The 20,061-nt window shown below is 38.6% G+C and overlaps 1 protein-coding gene across 1 annotated transcript; it reads right to left on the bottom strand.

Annotated features, from left to right (window-relative positions):
* Positions 1 to 2,281: 2,281 nt before the first annotated feature.
* On the bottom strand, positions 2,282 to 18,117 carry LOC583797 (N-alpha-acetyltransferase 35, NatC auxiliary subunit). Its single transcript, XM_030976831.1, has 15 exons — positions 17,874 to 18,117; positions 14,937 to 15,010; positions 13,707 to 13,800; positions 13,034 to 13,223; positions 12,046 to 12,213; positions 11,037 to 11,147; positions 10,502 to 10,552; positions 9,967 to 10,050; positions 8,892 to 9,024; positions 8,419 to 8,597; positions 7,729 to 7,965; positions 6,605 to 6,882; positions 5,534 to 5,741; positions 4,432 to 4,680; positions 2,282 to 3,174 (listed from the first exon to the last, which is right to left on the bottom strand). The coding sequence occupies exons 1-15, from the start codon at positions 17,909 to 17,911 to the stop codon at positions 3,034 to 3,036; spliced, it is 2,235 nt and encodes a 744-aa protein (XP_030832691.1). The 5' UTR covers positions 17,912 to 18,117; the 3' UTR covers positions 2,282 to 3,033.
* Positions 18,118 to 20,061: the final 1,944 nt, after the last annotated feature.

Genomic DNA, 20,061 nt, shown 5'->3' on the forward strand with positions numbered 1-20,061 from the left:
TTTCCCACTTATAGACATTTTTAAGCCCCACCTTTTTTAGGGAAGTTCTAAATTAGTATTATCTTTCAAATGCAGTTGGAATTTAACTTTTTTCATTTTTTTGGCCTGCAAATGGGACATAGTACCTTTAAGGCTTGTTCAGAAATGACACAGTAAACCGCCACAAAAGAAAACTGCCCCTTTTTTAACGTCTGAACCCTTGGCACCTTAAGGCATCAAAAGGTTTTGCACGTATTCACTAAGCCTTGTGTTAAAAGTTACAGAAACGTGGCTGGTATTACACTTTACATCATAAAAATAACACCACTGTTATCTCCATTTCATATTTGAACAAGGCCTTTTATACTGTGTATATTCATTCTTTTTATTTCCCCTTTTCTACATCTTTCCCACTTTTTCACCTCTTTTATTTGCTTTCACATCATCTTCATTCCTAGTCTATCTCGTCCCCTCTCCAATTAGTAAACCTGGCTTGAATGTATCTGTTCACAGCCAAAATTACATAAACTCTGTGTGACAGTATATGAGTTTATGCAGTTCTGGCTCCAAACAGATAATTGATTTTCTTAGTGATATCTGAGACATGGTCACCAATATATTAATCTATGTTAAATTCATACATTATTAGTGATGTATTGATTCAATCATAACATTACATGATTACACTTTAGCACCTCACATATATTACAAGCATTGGATGCTTTATTTGCCTTTATACAGTGTTTTTTCTTACCCTACACAAAAGTACAAGAAAAGCAGACCATGACACCACATTGAGCATCATCTTAAAGCGGGTATCAATCACATACGATGATACATCGCTTAGTCACCCTTTACTAGATCCTCAATGAATCTCAGGGTATGTGTAAATCTTTTAATGAACACTTCAAGTATATCTTCTATAATTATTCCCTCAATTTCTTTAATACCTTGTAAGACCTTGGGGTTTTCAGTGTATACTGTATAAAAGATTTTTAAAAAGAAGATAAACTCAAACTCTTTATATCCCTGAATAAAGTCTCTAAATGCTTGTTGACGTAAAAGTAAAGTTCATTAAAAAAGTAAAGGTGACCGTTTCTCGAAACCGTCATAAGTCTCCGATCTTGAACATCTCATAGAAACATTTGTTATATAATTAATTTAAGCGCGTTTCAATGGGATGTTCATGAACATCGTGTTATGATGGTTTAAAAAAACTTGCCCCAAAGCGATTAAAAAAAAAAATGCCTAAATGAATGGCAATTGCGCACAACAACCATGGTCCTAGGCGCATTCATTGAGTTATGTGTTGTAGGATACCAAAATGTGACTCTTAGGCCCTACTTCTGAGGCACACATGTTTCAATGTGCTGTCAGCAAAATTGTTCTTAAGACTGTTTCATGAAACACTGCCTAGGTCTACATTACAGTTAACGAATTTCCCATTAAAACACCTGTTACAATTTTAACATGAATTAAATTGAGATGTCTGCACAGTTAGATTTCTTGCAAATTTTAAAGGCTGTTGAATTGTGGATGTTGACCATGTGTTCATGACCTACTTCTTTCAGATATTTTGTAGATGGTTGTTACTACCTTCTACTTCTAATCTTACAAGCAGCATGTGACGTCAAAGATCTTTATAAGGAAGAGGAAAAGTATCTACAGTCCATAAATCAAAAGAAAGATTTTGAGTTTGATGGATAAAGAGTTGTATAAAGGAGAAGAATCAATGGTTTTCTGATAGACGTTATTCTACAATGCAACATTAGCTGCTATTATAAGATGATGACGTGGATCCTAATCAAATGATTGGTTGAAAGCGTACACGTGACCAGGCATTTATTTTGCTTAATGCGTAATTTGGATAATGACGGTCATTATCCAATTCTAATGAACGGTCATTAGTAAAATCATGTTATAAAACATCATTGTATAAAACAAATAAAACATAATCTTATAAAACAAATAATTTGTTCTGGCATCAGTAAAATTACCCGCACTTGGTAACTTCAAAACAGTCCAAACACCCTCCGCTACCGCCTAGGACGTGTTCGACTGTTCCAAAGATACATTGTGTGGGTAATTCTTACCAATGCCCTCACTGCTGTGTAATATTTTTGTATATTACCAATCCTCTGGTAAAAAGCACCAATAATATCTCTAATAAGCTGATTACCTGAACCATGCTCACAAAGCATGGCAGACTGACTTTCAAGGCTCTATCTAATCACAGGGGCCTTGTAAACATTTCAATGATTGAGGAATATACAAATGATAAAACGGTAATGCTTTTTTAGCCTTCTTGTGTACATTTTCATTCAAGCTTTTACTACAGTGAAAGTTCTGAGAATGGTAATACTGATCTCCAATGGCACTTGTGAGAACCGCTTGCACTCACTTTCAAACAACCTCAATGATGGGGAAAATCCGGTGATGGTAGTGCATGTGAGTCAGAAAATATCTGTCTTGCGCTCACTTATGATGAAGAAATCTGAACAGTCCCTCTGGCGCTCATATTCATAAAAGCTCAGTGATGAGGAAAGTCTGCTGAGTGTCTTCTTAAAGATAATCTGCCTCCTTCAATACCAAAGATTCTTGCAGATGCCGTATATACTTGTGTCGTCATGTGGGTATGTCTAGCACTCACATTCAAACCAGCTTAATGATGGGAAAAGTCCTATGGGTGGTAAATTCAAACTGCGGTGGTGCTTTGGAGTCTCTCTTGCGCTCACTTTCATAAAAGCTCAATGATGAGGAAAGTCTGCTGAGTGAAGTGCATGTGGGTCTGTCTAGCACTCGCTCTCAAACCAGCTTAATGATGGGGAAAGTCCTATGAGTGGTAAACTCAAACTGCGGTGGCGCTTGAGAGTCTCTCTAGCACTCATTCAAACCAGCTTAAGGATGGGGAAAGTCCTATGAGTGGTAAACTCAAACTGCGGTGGCGCTTGAGAGTCTCTCTAGCACTCATTCAAACCAGCTTAATGATGGGGAAAGTCCTATGAGTGGTAAACTCAAACTGCAGTGGCGCTTGAGAGTCTCTCTAGCACTCATTCAAACCAGCTTAATGATGGGGAAAGTCCTATGAGTAGTAAACTCAAACTGCGGTGGCGCTTGGGAGTCTCTCTTGTGTCCCCCAACGAGCAACCTCAGCACCACGTTGTTTGTCTTGGCCACTCTGATCAGGCTTTGGATCTAACAGATGCGTCAGAGATGGAGAAACATGACATTGTTATGTACACCAGTGACTAAATTCATTGTTTACAGATTAAAACAAACTTTCCAATCATGGAGGAAAAAAAGTAGGTTTTTTTTAACACACCATGTGGTTCCATATTTTTGATAAATGCAGTGAGACTGACAAGAAAAAATGTAATGTCTCATTTGAACTAGTAACCACCGAGACAACCAACGCGATATCATATTCGAGGCAGTATTTTTTTCCCCTAACATCCATGCTGGTGAGAATAATCAAAAGCAAAACTCAAAATAAACACATTAAACAGACAAATTTTGTAACACATTTCCAAAGAGAAAACATGATAGTTTGAGATGCTTTTAAGATGGAACTAGATGGAACTTCGACTGCACGCAGTCGAAATGATGCCTCCGCCATAGAGCAATTTTACAAACCAAAACGGAAGCAACTTTTAAATTTCAAGTTAGATTGTAATCCATCTGTCGTCTTTAATAATGCATTCACAAGCGATTTATAGGCATCCTTAATGAGCCCCATGACCTTAGACCTGATGACCCTAAAATCTAATCAGTTCATTGGCTCTGCAAGATACATATACATGTCTTGAGTTTGATGGTAATCTGTCTTTTGGTTCTCATGATATCGTGATCACAAACTATTTTTGCATACATAATGAGCCCTGTGACTTTTGACCTCGTGACCCCCAAATCTAATCACTTAATTAGCTCTGCAAGATACATGCATGATTCAAGTTTGGCGGTAATCCATCAATCAGTTCTTGAGATAACGCGATCACAATTATTTTGCATACATAATGAGCCCTGTGACCTTTGACCTTGTGACCCCAAAATCTAATCAATTCATTGGCTTTGCAAGATACATGCACGATTCAAGTTTGGCAGGGATCCATCAATCGGTTCTAGAGAGAACGCGATCACAAGCTTTTTTGCATACATAATGAGCCCTGTAACCTTTGACTTTGACCTCGTGACCCCAAAATCTAATCAGTTCATTGGCTCTGCAAGATACATGCATGATTTAAGTTTGGCGGTAATCCATCAATCGGTTCTTGAGATAACGCGATCACGAGAACGGGACGTACGGACGTACGGACGGACAACCAGAAAACATAATGCCTCCGGCTACTTTGTAGCGGAGGCATAATAAAAGAAATGAAGATCATTTACTTTTAAACAGTTCTTACCACTTTTAATACTTTATAAAGAAGGAGATGAATTTGGAGGATTTCTTACCTCAGGATTGGGATTTGGGACTTTGTCAAGGAGTTCGGCAGCATGAGAGAAGAGTTCAGACGACGTCCCATAGAGAGCGACAGGGCTCATCTTAGGGGTAGTGATCTCACAGAACTGATCGTATTGCACCAGGGGCGGGGTCGGGACGGTGGAAAAGGCGCTGAAACGATGCTCAAAGCGTACCTTCTCGTTGTCAAACTCAGAGTTGGGCTGCTTGATCTTGGTGTCGAGTCTGAAACCCATCACCGCCTGCAGACAGACAATAAAGACGAACAGATAGATATACAGACATTGAAATAGAGTAAGGGGGTGAAAGATACAAGGAAAAATGAAGAGGGGAGTGATAAAGAAAGATCAAGACACAGGTGGACAGATAACAAATTTGTATACATACATTTGTTTTCTTAAAGGCATCGTTTAACAATGTTAAATCTGAGGTGAATGGCTCTACGCGATATCAATGTCTGTGATATGGTGTAATATTGAAGTCCTAAAAAAATTGCCTCAAAAAAGTAAAAATCTTTGGGTGACTGGTTTTACCATACTCATTTCTCCCAAAAGACTGTAGTGTTATAAAAACTGTGAAATGAAATTTCGATTTCCAATCATAAATATCTTGATAATCAGACAGGTGATCAGCTTGTAAAAATCATGGGATTCCTGACTCACCTAAAGGTTTATAGTTATGGTAGCATCATGAGCTAAATCCAGGATTTTGTTTCAGAATCTGAGTCACTTTAAAGAGCACTGTAATTTTACAGATTGGAGTATCAAGGATTACATAACACAAATTGAATGCAAATTCAGAATTTAAATATTTTATTTTACCATAATCATTTCAGCTGATTTTATAATGCTGGCAATCATTTATTCATTCCTTCATTTGTGAAGTTGGCATATGGCATAGGTACTTGATATAAATTATCATCAACATTTTTTTGCTTTCTAGATATATGATATATAACATATGGCCTATACCCAGCCTTTAATCTGATCAGGACCCCATTTCATGTTTATCAATAACAAGTTTTACTGTCGTAAGCTACTGAAATCGTGGCATTTGATTGGCTGAGAGCAAATTTGTCAAACATTAGATTCCTACCTTGTAGAAGCCTGAACAGAGTGCCTGCTGCGCCTTACAGAGGGCGAGCTCTCGCTCCAGAGGTCGCGGCCTCTTCCTCTTGGCCTTCTTCTTGTTACTGCGACCTTTGCCCTGAGGTTCAGCATACTGTGTTTCATGGTCACCTAGCATGCTGTCTGCTTGACTCAATGTAGAGATGAACCATGCATAGAGGAAGTCAGATAGGTACCTACAGTAGACAGACCAATCAAATGTTTCAAACACTGTTATATACCTCTCTTTAGAAATCTAGCCATCTGATTGGTCAAAATTGGAGTCATGATTTCATGAGCCACTCCCGTAAAGAAACGAACAATGCCAGTACCGCTCAACAATCCAGGAGTGAGATTCCCGCAAGATTCCGGTTTCCAGGAAAATAGTAATATTTTGCTGCGATCCCCATTAGGTTACATGTTAAAACTTAGTGATATCAGGACGTTTAACGTACCCGTGAGCCTATAAAACAACTATTCCTCTCATAGCAGTCATTATATTTATACTATAAACTGCATAACGCCAAAATTCAAAATGACCTTCCATTAAACTTACATCATCTGATTATTTGGCGCTTCATTTAATCCAAGATTCAAATGATTTACTGGTAAAAAAAATTCATTAAAAAAGAAAACATGACAAACATATACACACAACACAATACACATACGGGAGAAAGAATCTTTAAAACTATAGAATTCGTACTAGAACTTGAACTGATTCACAATATTTGTAGTAGTACGAGTGTTCCTTTAGAAAACCTTCTCTTTATCAGACTTAGATTGATATTTCGATGTTCGTTCTTAACTACCCAAGAAAGATGTTCACTCTTAATAACCAAGTACAGTCAAACCTGCCTATAGCAACCGCCCAAAGGAAACACAAAAGTGGTCTTTATAGGCAGGTGGCCTTATGTACAGGTTCCTTTAGTACATGTTTCAATGAGAAACCATTTTCAAGGGAAACGGAAAATGTGGTCTTTCTATACAGGTGGTCGCTAAAGCAGGTTTGACTGTATTCATTGATACACAAAGCGACCATTTGACTCTTTCAGCTTACCAGAATATATAATGGTATTCGTGAATGCCATAGAGCTCCAGCTCAAAGCCCGACTGGACATACTGTATCATGGTGCGTAGAGTATGATACATAACCCAGCAGCTGAACGATGCTTCGTACGTCTTCTTGACCTCTGCTTTGGACATGATTGTATGGAGGTTAGCATCCACCTTTTCAGCTTGGTCCTGGAGACCGGCCAACTCCTCCAGGAGCTGCCCAAACTTATCCCTCTGTCTGGCTCGGTTGTGACCATGGATCTGCATCAAGGAGCACATCGGCTGTTGAAAAGAAAAAAAACGAGGGGAATTAATTGGAATTGTTTCCCTACAATGCAAAAAATGTGGAACGGAACAGGAAATAAAACTAGGGCCTTATGCCGCTGTAAAGAGCTGCAACAAGTCCCAGTAGATAGCAACTCCGTTAATCAGTCACAGAGCAATGATGGCCTACTGTCTATTTACAAGGTTGAGGGTTGTGAATGGTATATAAGTCAAGGTGAGATTGATAACAAACAGATTTTTTAACAAAATGAGGCCCAGATGAGCAATATATGCTGAAAATGTTTAATCAAAAGGACAGGTATCAAGTAATGAACAGAGAATCTAAATTTTTAAATCTATAACTTGACCAACACTACGGATCGCTCTTAAATGAAGCACCCCATCCAGTCATGATTTATTATGCCAATAAACAAGAGTACAGCAAATGGGATAAAATGTCTTCTTTAATAATTTACACTGCATGGAAGGAGAGATACACTGTATGAGAAGTGAATAAGAACGAACACCTTTTGTTTTCTCCGGTACCTGTGACACCAAATAATTGTTATGGATACTAAAATATTTATATAAAATTGATTTGTTGAGTGGAATATTTTCAAGGCGAGTGCGAAATACCCCTGTGTCCCCTGAAGAAAAGCTATTCATTATCATTATCATCAATTGTATGAAACCTAGTATCTCAATTTCCACCATTACATCCTTATGTTTTGTATCACTAACCCACATTTAACACTCAGAGAAACAGCTTATTTTGTCCTTACCCAAGTATTTTGCAAGGGCTTCTTTCTTACATACATGTACATCATCTGTCTAAGCCTGGATAATAATCTCTCCTTTCCTTACCCTGATTGAGTGCATCAGCATAGAGTCAGCCATCTCCTTGGCCTGGGCATTGTTATAGATGGGTGACCTTTGAGCTAGAACAGGGGGGCAAACAAACCCCCTTAACGTGTCCCTCAAACATTCCTGGACGAGCTCCACACCAAACACTTTCTTGTTGTTATACGGCAGGAAGATCTGCTGTAGGACCGATCTAGAGAGCACACAGGGGCACTGCTTGCTGAACTCGGCAAAGAAATCCTGTATAAAACAAATACAGTGTGAGGGTTAATAGACTTCTAAACCAGCTGTTTATGGATAAATCTTGGAAGGACACAGGGATGCTGCTTGATGACCTCAGAACTCAGCAAAGAAATCCTGTCAAGAGATACGTGTGTGTGTGTATTGGGTTTTTGCAGACATGTATCAATCAGATATGATTATTTACGTCTGGGGACCGACCTTTAAACGTCACCATCCGAAAGACGTGACTCAGTTTCGAACCTGCGTCCTCGGCTGAATCAGTTTGAATACATGCATATGAATCTTTCTAGAGGAGGGAAATGTGCACGTTTGGGTATACTACTGGAAGATTTCAAACACAATTTGTTACATACAAACATAAATTCATAGACAATTCTACCACATTAAAAAACATACCACAATATCAAACAGTGCTTTGAATGGTAAACAAAATAATGCTTTCCAACTTACCACTATAGGGTGAAAGGGTGTCAAGCTGGTGACCTCACACACTGTTCTTAGTCTGGCCATCAGACCCTCTAGATATGAGATAGCATCTCTCCTACTGATTATCTTGGCATACCTTGGGAAGGTAGGGGGCAGCAAACGTTGATTTACTAACGGCTCAAAGCCCATCACATTTGGGTAGTCTGCAAAAAATGTCAGAAGGAAGAACAATGTCAGAAATTGGTAGTTCTATCAAACATCTTGTTATATAATTGATGAGATCAATATTCCCTCACATGTCAAATGAATTAACAATTGATAATCTAAGTACTTAAATATGATTTTTTTTTTTTTTTTTTTAAATTTAAAAAGGACTTCCTGAGAACTGTAACAAGGGTTTCTGTGTTGAAATGAAATGAAATGAAATGAAATGAAACCTGGCATACATGTAGGCATCACAAGAAAAGATAGGTTACTTGGGTAATAACCTGTAGTACCTGGCATGGCTGGTGATGTCTCATCGTCTGATATGACTTGTGGATCACCTAACTCTACTGTCTTCTGTATGGCTGGGAGCAGGTCTAACGCAAGGAGTAGTAATTTCTTGGCTTCCTCTACTGACTGCTTGATCTATGGAGAAGAAACCAACAATAGAGTTTCAGAGGCTGTTCACACCGCAATGAGATAGCGCGGTCTATCGTAGCACCCCCTTTTTTCTAGCGCGCGCTAGACCGCGCTCACTCTCGTGGACCACCCCCAAGAGGTGCTCCAGTGGCACGCCGTTTTGGCTCGCCGTGGCTCGCTGTTGGGCGGACCGAAACGACGTTGTACCTTCCAAACCGCAGAGATAGCGCGGTCTAGCGCGCGCTATCTCTGCCGGTGTGAACAGCCTCTCAGTTTACCTACATGTACAGAACCTGAAAGTTCAAAATTAAATTCAGTCAGTTTGTTTCTCTTTTAAGAATGAGATTACATGTGCCTCTCGAATTGCCTACACACCTTGCAAACACATGTATTTAAAAACACAGTGTGAAGTCATGAGCAGCTGAACTGCAAATATACGTAACTAGGGATGGGGGTACAGATTTGCTTACAAAAGAAAACTGATTTTACCATGTGAAAATTTCCATTTAAGTATAGACCTGTTTTGTAAAAGGTTTTTGATTTTAGTGAGATACTGTACAACTGCAAAATTGCAAAGCTCCCCATGGCTTCTGGACTTGCAAAGAGTGAAGGGTGAGCTCAATGTCATGTGATGCCCGTAATGATTCCCTATAAAAACCTATCACAATTTTTTTCACCGCATCATTTCATCATCGGTTCACCATCATCATTATCATCATCATCATAACAACAACAACAGCAACAGCACCAGAAGCAACATCAACATCAATAATAATAATAATAACAACAACAACAACAACAATAATAATAATAATAATAATAATAATAATAATAATAATAATAGTAATGATCATTTTTTTTAATTTTTAAGTGCACTTCTCCATTCCATATAAACATTCCTTTCTCCTGTACACCTAGAGCATTGTGGACTGATTCCACACAACTTACCTCTTTCTTTGTGAATGCAAGCAGAGCTGAATAAAACATCCTGCAGAACTTGATCCTTGATACTACTGCTATACACTGCTCATGCTGGGGATAGAAACAGATAGGAAAACAGAACATTTTAAAGGCTGTCTGTACTAGTTCGGCCATGGGGGATTAGACTACCGAGCGTGGTCACTGACAGGTGGCTATCTCATCAATTCAGCTCTCAATTAACATAAGAAAAAGAGGATCATGGGGGACCAATGGTCACCGATTAGGCTTTGTTTTCTATATAGAGGGAGCAGGTAGCTACAAGTAGTACAGTGGGGATTTAAGGAAATGAGTGCAAAATGAACACATTCATTAAATATGAAAAAGAATACAATGGATCATTAAAGTATCAATCTGAAAGCATGATTTGGTCAAGGTTTTTAGAAATAAGTATTTATAACAATTTCAATGCCATGTCACTGACGAAATTCTGTCCAAAAAAAGGAATAACAATTACTTGATATAAAAGACATACAAACAGTTAACAGAGACATAATAATCTCACCTCAAGTTCTGTAGCGGTATCTCTGTCTTCTCCCTGCCTTGCTCTTGTGTTCTGTAACAAATGAAACACAAACATGGCACATCTCATATTTTTCCCGCAACAGTGTGGATAAGCATTGCTGCGTATCTGTCCTAGTCTTGGCCAGAAGAACACCATTAAATGTCTCCCACTTCTGAATAATGAATGTATATGTTATATTAAACATTTGTAGCAATAGTTCTACTCGCTTTAAACATAAACTGTACAAATTAGACAAAATACAGTAAAAGCAAAATGAAACAGTGCTCATATTTCGACAGGTGGAACAGACTCAAAGAGGTACATTATAGGATAAACAAAATGATAGAGGCCCTAGTACCAATTAAAGTTTCCACCTGAAGAGTTTTAAGCATATCAACTGACAAAAACATCAATATTATTTCATGTAAAAGTGTTGCACTGAACAGCAAAGAAACACTAAAATATGTTTTGGCAACCTAGGCTATTGCCAAAGCAAGGTCCCTGCCAATGTAATTAAACTAAATGGATATCTTACTCTGACTCTTCTGTTATAGTCCTCTTCTATTTCTTTCAGCATACCAACAACTCTTAACTCAGTGACGTTGTGGGCTAGCTTGAAACCATAGGTCATCGACTGGAAATCCTCCTATAATTACCAGGAGATAAAAACAGAATATACATGGTACAGATTAGATTAAACTGAACTCAACATCAATTTCTGATAACTCTGAACATTTTTGTTCAACCGACATCTGCTCAAACCCGCACTTTAACAAGAATACTCATGAGTGTTTTAATGAGAGAAGACAGACCTGGAATATCATATAAAATCTGTTGAAATGCATCTTGGCTTTGTCATAAAAGGATCTAAAAAGTATTTTTGAAGGGTAAAGATAATTTCAGTCACCTTTGAAAACCATATGAAAGGGCTCCACACCAACCCTTTTCAAAGGGGGGTCTGGCCTGAAATGTTCACAACTGTGTGCAGGGGAACGGAGATTGGGGTTGACATTTTTGGGAGGCCCCATCTTAATGTAAATCTGTGAGTGTGACAACATCCCTGTCCCTTCCAACTTTGGATAAAATATAACTTTGTTTTGAATGGGATTGATTTCATAATTATAAACTTTGCACAATAGAACAGTTTCAACTGACATTTTGAAAGACTCCTGTATTCATTACCTTACATGATATACATGCATGTTTGGACACTTTTCTGACAGACTAGACTCCTGCCAAAATCAGAAGTATCATTATTTTCATCATGGTTCATATTCTTCTAATACAGTAAAACCTAGATCTTAGATCCTAGGGGGCCATTTTCTTGAAACTGTCAGAAGTCCAACTTCTTGGACATCCCATTGAAACATGTGTTATAGAATTAAAATGCATCTGTATGGGATGTCTCTTATGACGGTTTCAAGAAACCGGCCCCAGAATAATTCCCTTTGTTAAATTTAATTTGAAACAAAGCTTAAGCTCAGCGTCAGGTTTAGATCTTGGTAAAATAAGGGCCAACATGTTTTGATGTTACTCTGACTGACCTCTTCATAGACTCCTGCCCTCATGACCTTGTCCTTGATGGTGTCCACCATCTTGAGGATGACCAGGGAGAATGCTCTGAGACAGCGGTCATCAATCAGGTCTGGATTATGAGCGTACAGGTTGGTAAAGACCGTCTGAGCTAACGAATGACCCTCCAACCAAGTTGCCTACCAAGCAGAAGAAAACATTTTAAGAATTATAAAGATGATGTTGATATTTGCTTCAATATTCAAAAGCATCGATATGACAGATAATTTTTTGTTGTTGTTGTAAAGACACTAACAATTATGATAATGATAAGGAGCATCAGCATTACCTGAAAATATTTCCTTGTTCAGTCAAACCTGTCTGTAGCAACCACCCAAGGAAAAACACAAAAAGTGGTCTTTGTAGACAGGTTACTTTAGTACATGTTTCAATGAGAAACCATTTTCAAGGGAAACAAAAAATGTGGTCTTTGTAGACAGGTGGTCACTAAAGCAGGTTTGACTGTATGTGTATGTAAAATGCTCTATAAAAATGAGATCAAAATATCATATTAGATATTTTTCAGAGGTTAACTTGTTGGAAGGAAACTGAACTGATTTGATATGCAATGAAGGTCCTGTTAGATAAGAGCTGGGCATTATTGATATATCATATATTTATCGCACCTACACAGAGAGGTGGACCTTCCATAGCTACCTCATCCCTAAACTTTAGACTCTGAGGTTCTCATATTTATACAGAATTAATAATAATATTAATAACATTTATAATGCACACATATCCACCCCAAGGGATGCTCAAGACGCCTTAACGAATTTAGGAATTATAACCCTGGCTTTAGCTGTGCTACCATTACGGCGCTCTAGCATTTCAAGGAATTAATTCCTGCTAGGTACCCATTTACATCACCTGGGTTGAGTATGGCAAATTCAGCTTGACAGATATCTGAATTTCCTTTCTGCATGTCATAGCAGAGGGACAATAGAGTAATTTACTCACCAAGCATGCGAATGTTGTATCCATGATGCCAATGAGTTCATGGTTGGTCAAATCTGATGTCTTCAATCTCCCCGCCTCGATACTCTGCTGCAGATTGAGTACCTTATGACCAGACTGGTTACACATCATACCTGCATCCATCTTAGGATCCATCATCTCAATGGCAGACATGGCCTCAAACAAACCAAAACTGATGGAGATGGGAACAGAGAGTGGTGAGTTTTAACATTGATATAGTAATGCATTCAAATTTCCGACTAGCTGGATGAAATATCTTAAAAAGTTCCAAGAAACTTGTACAAAAAAAAATACAAAAATACAAAAATACATTACAGCATTTACTGTCCTTTACACTATTCAAGACTGTCTCCATAAAACAGAGTTCCTAGAGGCAAGGATCGTATGTTTAAAATAATTACCAGGTTTAGCTCTTTCTTAAAGTACACTTATTCAATTGAGAATAACTTTAACAATTGGGATTTTAATCAGCGATTCAAAGAAGAAAAAAATCAGGCAATAATTTTCTTTCTCTAAAAAAAAAAATCAAATCAGCATCCATTTTGTTGTGCTTTCAATCTTGAAACTTGCTGAGCATATCCTGATGCATCACACATGTGCAGTTGTCTTTCACTCATACATGCTTCTCACCTAGCAACATCTTTGTAATACTTACATGGAGTCATGTAGAAGCTCTCCAAGCTTAAGGTGCGAGGCAGATTCATTAAACTCTTCTGTGATGTTTTTCCAGTTCCTGGGAATATTCCTACCTTTTGACAGCAAGAGAATAACATTTATAATTCTTTATTCTAGCATAAACTGCATTAATAGATTTATATAAAAAAAACATCAATTTCATTAAACATATTTGATTACCAATACCAGAGTGAAATGCAACCCATGCACAGACATGATCTACATTTCTTTCTTAAATGGAAGTTGGGCTACAAAGTACATTTCTCTATGATTTATTCTATAAAAAAAGAATTTCACTGAACAAGCTCGGATATGATGCTGTCACTCAATTTCCCAAAAGATTGTCATTGTCAAATGTTTGATCAATACACAAATATTTCCCTCACTCATTATCATTATATGACTCATATTCATCCTCTCCTCTTTTCTCTCCCATCTCTCTCTCTCCCCCCTGTCTGTCTGTCTAGTCTATCTATCTCTCTTTATCCTTTATTCTCTCTCCTCGTCCTCTGTATTTCTAGACCGAATTTTTCTGTCTCTTTCGTTCGTTAGCCTCTGATTTGGGTAGGGTCGGCTCTCTCTTTAGAGACAGAACAGCCCTATACGCTTTAGTGTTCACGCTTTGTGTAAAGAAACGTTACACCAAACTTGGCAAAACTACCAGCCAAATTCCATATTTCACAGGATGCATATCCGATGCATTTCATTTTGACAATTACACTGCAGGTCTAGGCTTAACTACTTTGGTTCCACTTACCAACTTGACTGAAATAATCCGTTTAATGGTCTCTTTTTAGGAAATTATGGGTCAAAATCGACATCCATGATAAAAATCTTGCAGCGGTGGTTTAAAACTCTCGCTGCCCAAGACATCATCTAAATCTCATCCCCTCTAGTCTACGCCGAAGGCATAATGATTATAACGGAAAAACTGTGCACAAGCTACAAGTTTGTAATGACATGCGCAGTTTTTCAGTTATAATCATTTTGGAATTTGGCCGGTAGTTTTGCCAAGTTTGGTGTAACGTTTCTTTACACAAAGCGTGAACACTAAAGCGTATAGCGCTGTTCTGTCTCTAAAGAGAGAGCCAACCCTACCCAAATCAGAGGCTAACGAACGAAAGAGACAGAAAAATTCGGTCTACTGTATTTCCTGCTACTAAGATTTACAATCCATTCTAGTTGTAAGGAATATTGATTATGTACTTACTTGGCAGATGATGTGAAAATGCACTGCAGCCATCATGATCATCAAACGGGTCTGATGGCAGGATGCCTTCTCGACTGATTAAGAAGTGGACAAGAATAAATTAAGTCATTACAAATTACATTCCCTTTCAAGTCTAATCTTATATCTTAAGTATAGAGTAAAGGAGGGGGTAATCGACCAGCTTCAGTTTTTGGCCGATTGGTTAGATGCATGGTAAAATCCCTTTAAAATACATCGCATAATAGCATATCACATATCCCACACATACCATACCATGCCAGAGTCACTGAACAACCACATTTGCAATGAAAAATATATCCTAAAATATCACATTTTAGCGATGTAATCGGCGGTCCTGCTACCCGAATCTGAAAAATCGAGTATCTTACGCGTGTCTGTAAGAAATATGGGTACCATAAAATGAGCTTTATTTCAAGTATTTTTCAGATTAAGAGCCCGATTTTGTGCTAGTCGCAAGCTCAAAAGTATCTCACCGCATGTATTAAATCAATGCAACCGGACACCGCAACGCACACACGATATCTCTGTCTAATTCAGATTCCAATTTCCGATCACCGCAGTACTTGTTTTCGGCCTGGCAAGCTCCGGGGAGCTCTGGCGTGGGATACCTGCTCCGCCTGATAGTACTATAGATCAGCGCGGAAACGCACTTCACTCCTAAATCCATCTTCAGTTGAGTCACACGCTCCATGATTTTCTCTCCAGGCTTATTCTACCGTGCCTATCACCTCTTGCATGGCACGTCAACTTTCTCAGCGGGCTGGCAGTCTTCCAGTGGAACAGTTTAAATCAAGACCCGACATGGCCCCTTGGTTCTCCGCTGGGAGCTGCCAGTATCTTTGCTCCGGTAGATTTCTTCACCCCACATGAGCTCGACTCACCGCAGCTCATCTAAACATTCATCATCAAAGTTTGGCGCATCAATCGAGCGACTCACTGCTCAGCACCACTGCCGGCTTTGATGTCTGCATTTTCTACCTTGGCCTCCGACATCAACGACTCACTGTTTCATCGTCGAGCGTCACTTTCTTCTCTTCTCTTCTCGCCTGAGAGTTTCTTCATCATCTTTATCACGAGCGTCAGCGTCGAGATCCGTCACCGCTCTTCAGCCACAAACACGAAGCTGCATCTCCGCCTTCAAGCCTCCGCACACATCATCGCGTGAGCCCCTTCCTTCGTTCTCAACTCTCTTCATCTTCATTGGACTTTCGACTTCATTTCTACTATTGTCGTAAGCTCTATTTATGTACATCGCATTTATTCATGTTCATTATGTACATCGCATTTATTCATGTTCATTATGTACATCGCATTTATTCATGTTCATTATGTACATCGCATTTATTCATGTTCATTATCATCATTGATCATTATGTAATCGCCGTGCAATATTCACATTTACCATTTATGCATTTTCATTCCGATTCTCCGGCTTGTGCTTGGCTACACTTTGCAAGTGTACGGCTAGACCGAAAACTTCAGTCTCTCTAATCGTCGGTTGTTCCACTGAGACTACGTCTGGCTCCACTAGACCTCCGATTATAGAGACTGAAGTATGGGGACCTCTTTCTGTGAGGCACTGTACGGAACAAATGGTTCGGTTCGACCGGACCGCGATGAATGAGATATGCAACGAGATTTTCACTCTTTACATCCTCATAACTGCTGCAATTACAACACAAATTAAAAATAACATATATATAGCTTATTTGACTTACGATAGCTTGCTCATTTAGATCCTAAATTAATGATTAATCCGAGAAAGTCTCATCGTCAACATTATCCGTCTTGGTTTTAGTTGATGAATATTCATTTTTTCTTTTCGAACGTCCAATAGCTACCGTAGCTACGTACGAGTCGGCCCAGCTTGACCAACGAACTCCCACGAAACGAGTGCTCTGATTGGCCATTTGGCTATGTTTTGGTAGGTGGACCCGGAAATATATCGGCCGCCGGGTAATATTTCGAATGCATGAACGTACTGCTTCGCGGATCTGAGATACAAATTGGATAATTCATATAAGTAAGTCCGTAAATTACGTATTTAATATTAAGTTATCAAATTTTGATAACTGTAATTAGGACAAATGACATACCGACCTAATTTACATCTGATTTAGACATCAGAAAATTAGATCTAAATAAAGAAAATCGGGGAGAAAATGTTTTGACACAAAAAGCTGCCATTGTGGGCTATAGCTACCCCCACGGTACGAGATCTCTGGGTTGCCATCTGTATTGGGGAATGACAACAAATGTCAGTTTTATTAAAGAAATGACCCAAATCAGATGGTTATTGCTGTCTAGTGTACGGCCAGCCTCATCAGTACCCAATAAACATAACGAAAAGGGAATACTTTCTTTCATGTATTTTATTGTCAGTGCAACCTTGCTTCCTCGTAGCTAAAATAAAAATAAGAGTTATGTTGTGTGACGAGTGAACACACTTTCAAATATCCATTCACAATACCTCACACTCATATCTCTACAGAAGTAAAGGGTCCAAAAAATAGGATTTTGTCTTAAGAATAAGTGGCCGAAAACCCCCTTCATTACTCTTATCTAGATTTTGTGTTATTTGGAAGCATTATCATTATTCACAAAAGAGAAGTTATAAAACTAATTTTCATCCAAATGGATCACAATACTTTCACAATGTTGCATTACTTTTGCCGTGTCCCCACATCTAACTTCCAGACTACGAGTGTGACACTACACGGAATACAGCACATGTTTCTCAATACATGGGACAATACTTAAAGTTTACTGGATCTTTAGCCTTGTAATAGAGATACAATTTCACATTAATGGGCATTATAGGCAATAAGGTCCATTCGAATAGTATAATATATACTTTGATTTTGAAATCAAGTTAACCTAACTTGGTTAACAGAATGTGAAAAAGGGTAAATTTACCTCGCTTCCATCTCGGCAGCTCGACAGAGACTCTCCATACGATCGCTCGGTTCGAATTTCAGTGTATAATAATTCCAATATCACATTGAGAGATGGCGATATATGGATCGGAATAACGTGGTAATTAATACGTTTATACCTGTTATCGTTCTACCACGTCATATGTGTGTTTATTTGGATTGAAAAATATTAATTTGATAGAGCTACCCCAACTATTTTTTACCTCCTACTCCACTAAATATCGCACCACACAGGCATTTCCTCTGACCTCCCATACCCCCTATATACCACCGCCTCCTCATCTCTCCGAGCCCCCCGGCTCCTTATAACAATCCTTATCCTTTAGTTTTTCCTTTTCCTTTATCATCTTTTTAAGAAGAAGAAGAGTCTTTACAGAGTGGAGATTGTGCACACAGTGTGTGCGGGGGTGCGGGCAAGCACTGAATCCAATGACCGGGGTAATAGTATATTTGTAAAGCGCTTAAGAGACATTATATAAAAATTACGTATTATTATAGTTTTTAATTTGAGTTTCTCCCTCTCCCCCTCTCCCCCCTCTCTCCCTCTCCCTCTCCCTCTCTTCAACTTCAATGTATCTGATAAAATGATCTCTCTTAATTGCTTTTCCAAGATAGGCCTATAGCCTAGCAGTTTATCCCCTGAAGTTCCTATAATCATTATATGATTTTAACACTTTAATACTGTCACTTTAGTATTCAGTAAATCATATTATTGCTGTTAAAATAAAAATTTGCAGGCACACATTTAAAAATTCAATAAAATGGCGATGGCTCTTTAAAGAAAATCGGAATACATATTGGATGGGTGGGAAAATGCAATACAGAACAAGAAATTAAGTTAGAAGACGGGTTCCTCAGAATTTAATTCAACTTGAGGAATCAAACTGTCATTTGTTTTGATTTATCAACATTGCAGCTCTCTATTTTGTCTTACCCTTACAAAAAGGCCTATAGCTATCTTCATTATTGATTACTTCACCTTCGGCCAGCAAGTTGATGCCTTTTATTGTATGCATGCCTCTGCAAAATAGTTACTTATTAGGGCCTACATACAGTCTGATTATTAGTCTCCGATATAGCAATAAGTAATTAACTTATCAGGACAATTGGGCCCCTGTAAAATCACCCCCGGAAGATTACAACCCGGAAAACTATACCCCCCGAAAGTTAGCCCCTTGGATAATTACCACACCCCTCGAAAATTACCCGTCATTAAAGGGAAAGTCCACTCTGATAATAAGTTGGTTTTAATAAAAGAAGAATTTTGTTCATGGGGCGGGGGGGGGGGTAATGTCCACGGGTGGTAATTATTGTCCTACTGGGGTAGATGTCCTCGGGGCGGAGGGGGGGGGGGGGTAATTATCTGGGGGTAATTGTCCTGAGGGGTAATTGTCCCGCTGGTAAATTTGGCCGGGGATGGATTCCCAGGGGGGTAATTGTCCTAGAACCGGTAGCTTTTTAATAAAAAAAAGTTATATATCATAGTAAAGGGTAACTAATATCCTGTCTAGTGATATAATATTCATAATTGTGCTGTCATGGATGACTGAGCAGCAGGCTTTTGAGAAAAAAAAGTATTGTCAAAATCCTCTAAAGCAATGAATGTGGGTCAAAAGCCATTTTGTGTTTTATCTCTTTCCAGAACAATTGCTCACCTATTTACATTTTACTATTAGGCGGTTGAAAAGAAAAGGTGTTAATATCAACTCAAACTCAAGGAAATGCTTAGTACAAGCAAAATTCATGATATTGTCTTATGATGAGCGCCTACTATCTTGACTTCATTCGCACCCCTTCTTTGAGCTAACCCTTCTCATTGAGTGATACAAAATGGATAAAGTTTATTTGGGATGTTATCTTATTGTGGAAGCCTACTATCAATTTCTTTGATACTTATCATCATAATGTATTCTTTCTTGCATTTGGGTTAAGTAAGCTTTGGGTTTTCATCGGCTATTCAAGATAAGCAGCTTGTAGAGGTGTTGTGGTCGAGTGGATACGTCACCGGACTGTCGATCACAAGGTCCACGGTTCGAGTCCCGCCGCGGCACTAATCCTTTGAGGTAAATGGGTGAGCAGAAAGAACTTAATAGATAATCCTGAGACAAGAAATTAGTATAGGTTGCTCACAATAGTATGAAACAAGCTCCTATCGGAAAGCCTAAAAA

This window comes from Strongylocentrotus purpuratus, unplaced genomic scaffold, assembly GCF_000002235.5.
Source record: "Strongylocentrotus purpuratus isolate Spur 01 unplaced genomic scaffold, Spur_5.0 spur5_scaffold_9, whole genome shotgun sequence".
NCBI lineage: Eukaryota > Metazoa > Echinodermata > Echinoidea > Camarodonta > Strongylocentrotidae > Strongylocentrotus > Strongylocentrotus purpuratus.

Coding starts and splice junctions, on each gene's coding strand:
- LOC583797 (XM_030976831.1), bottom strand. CDS start 17,911: ATGGAGAGTCTCTGTCGAGCTGCCGAGATGGAAGCGAG. Junction 9,025..9,966: donor TTGCATTCACAAAGAAAGAG/GTAAGTTGTGTG, acceptor TCTTCTCCATAG/ATCAAGCAGTCAGTAGAGGA. Junction 5,742..6,604: donor GAATACCATTATATATTCTG/GTAAGCTGAAAG, acceptor TGTCTACTGTAG/GTACCTATCTGACTTCCTCT.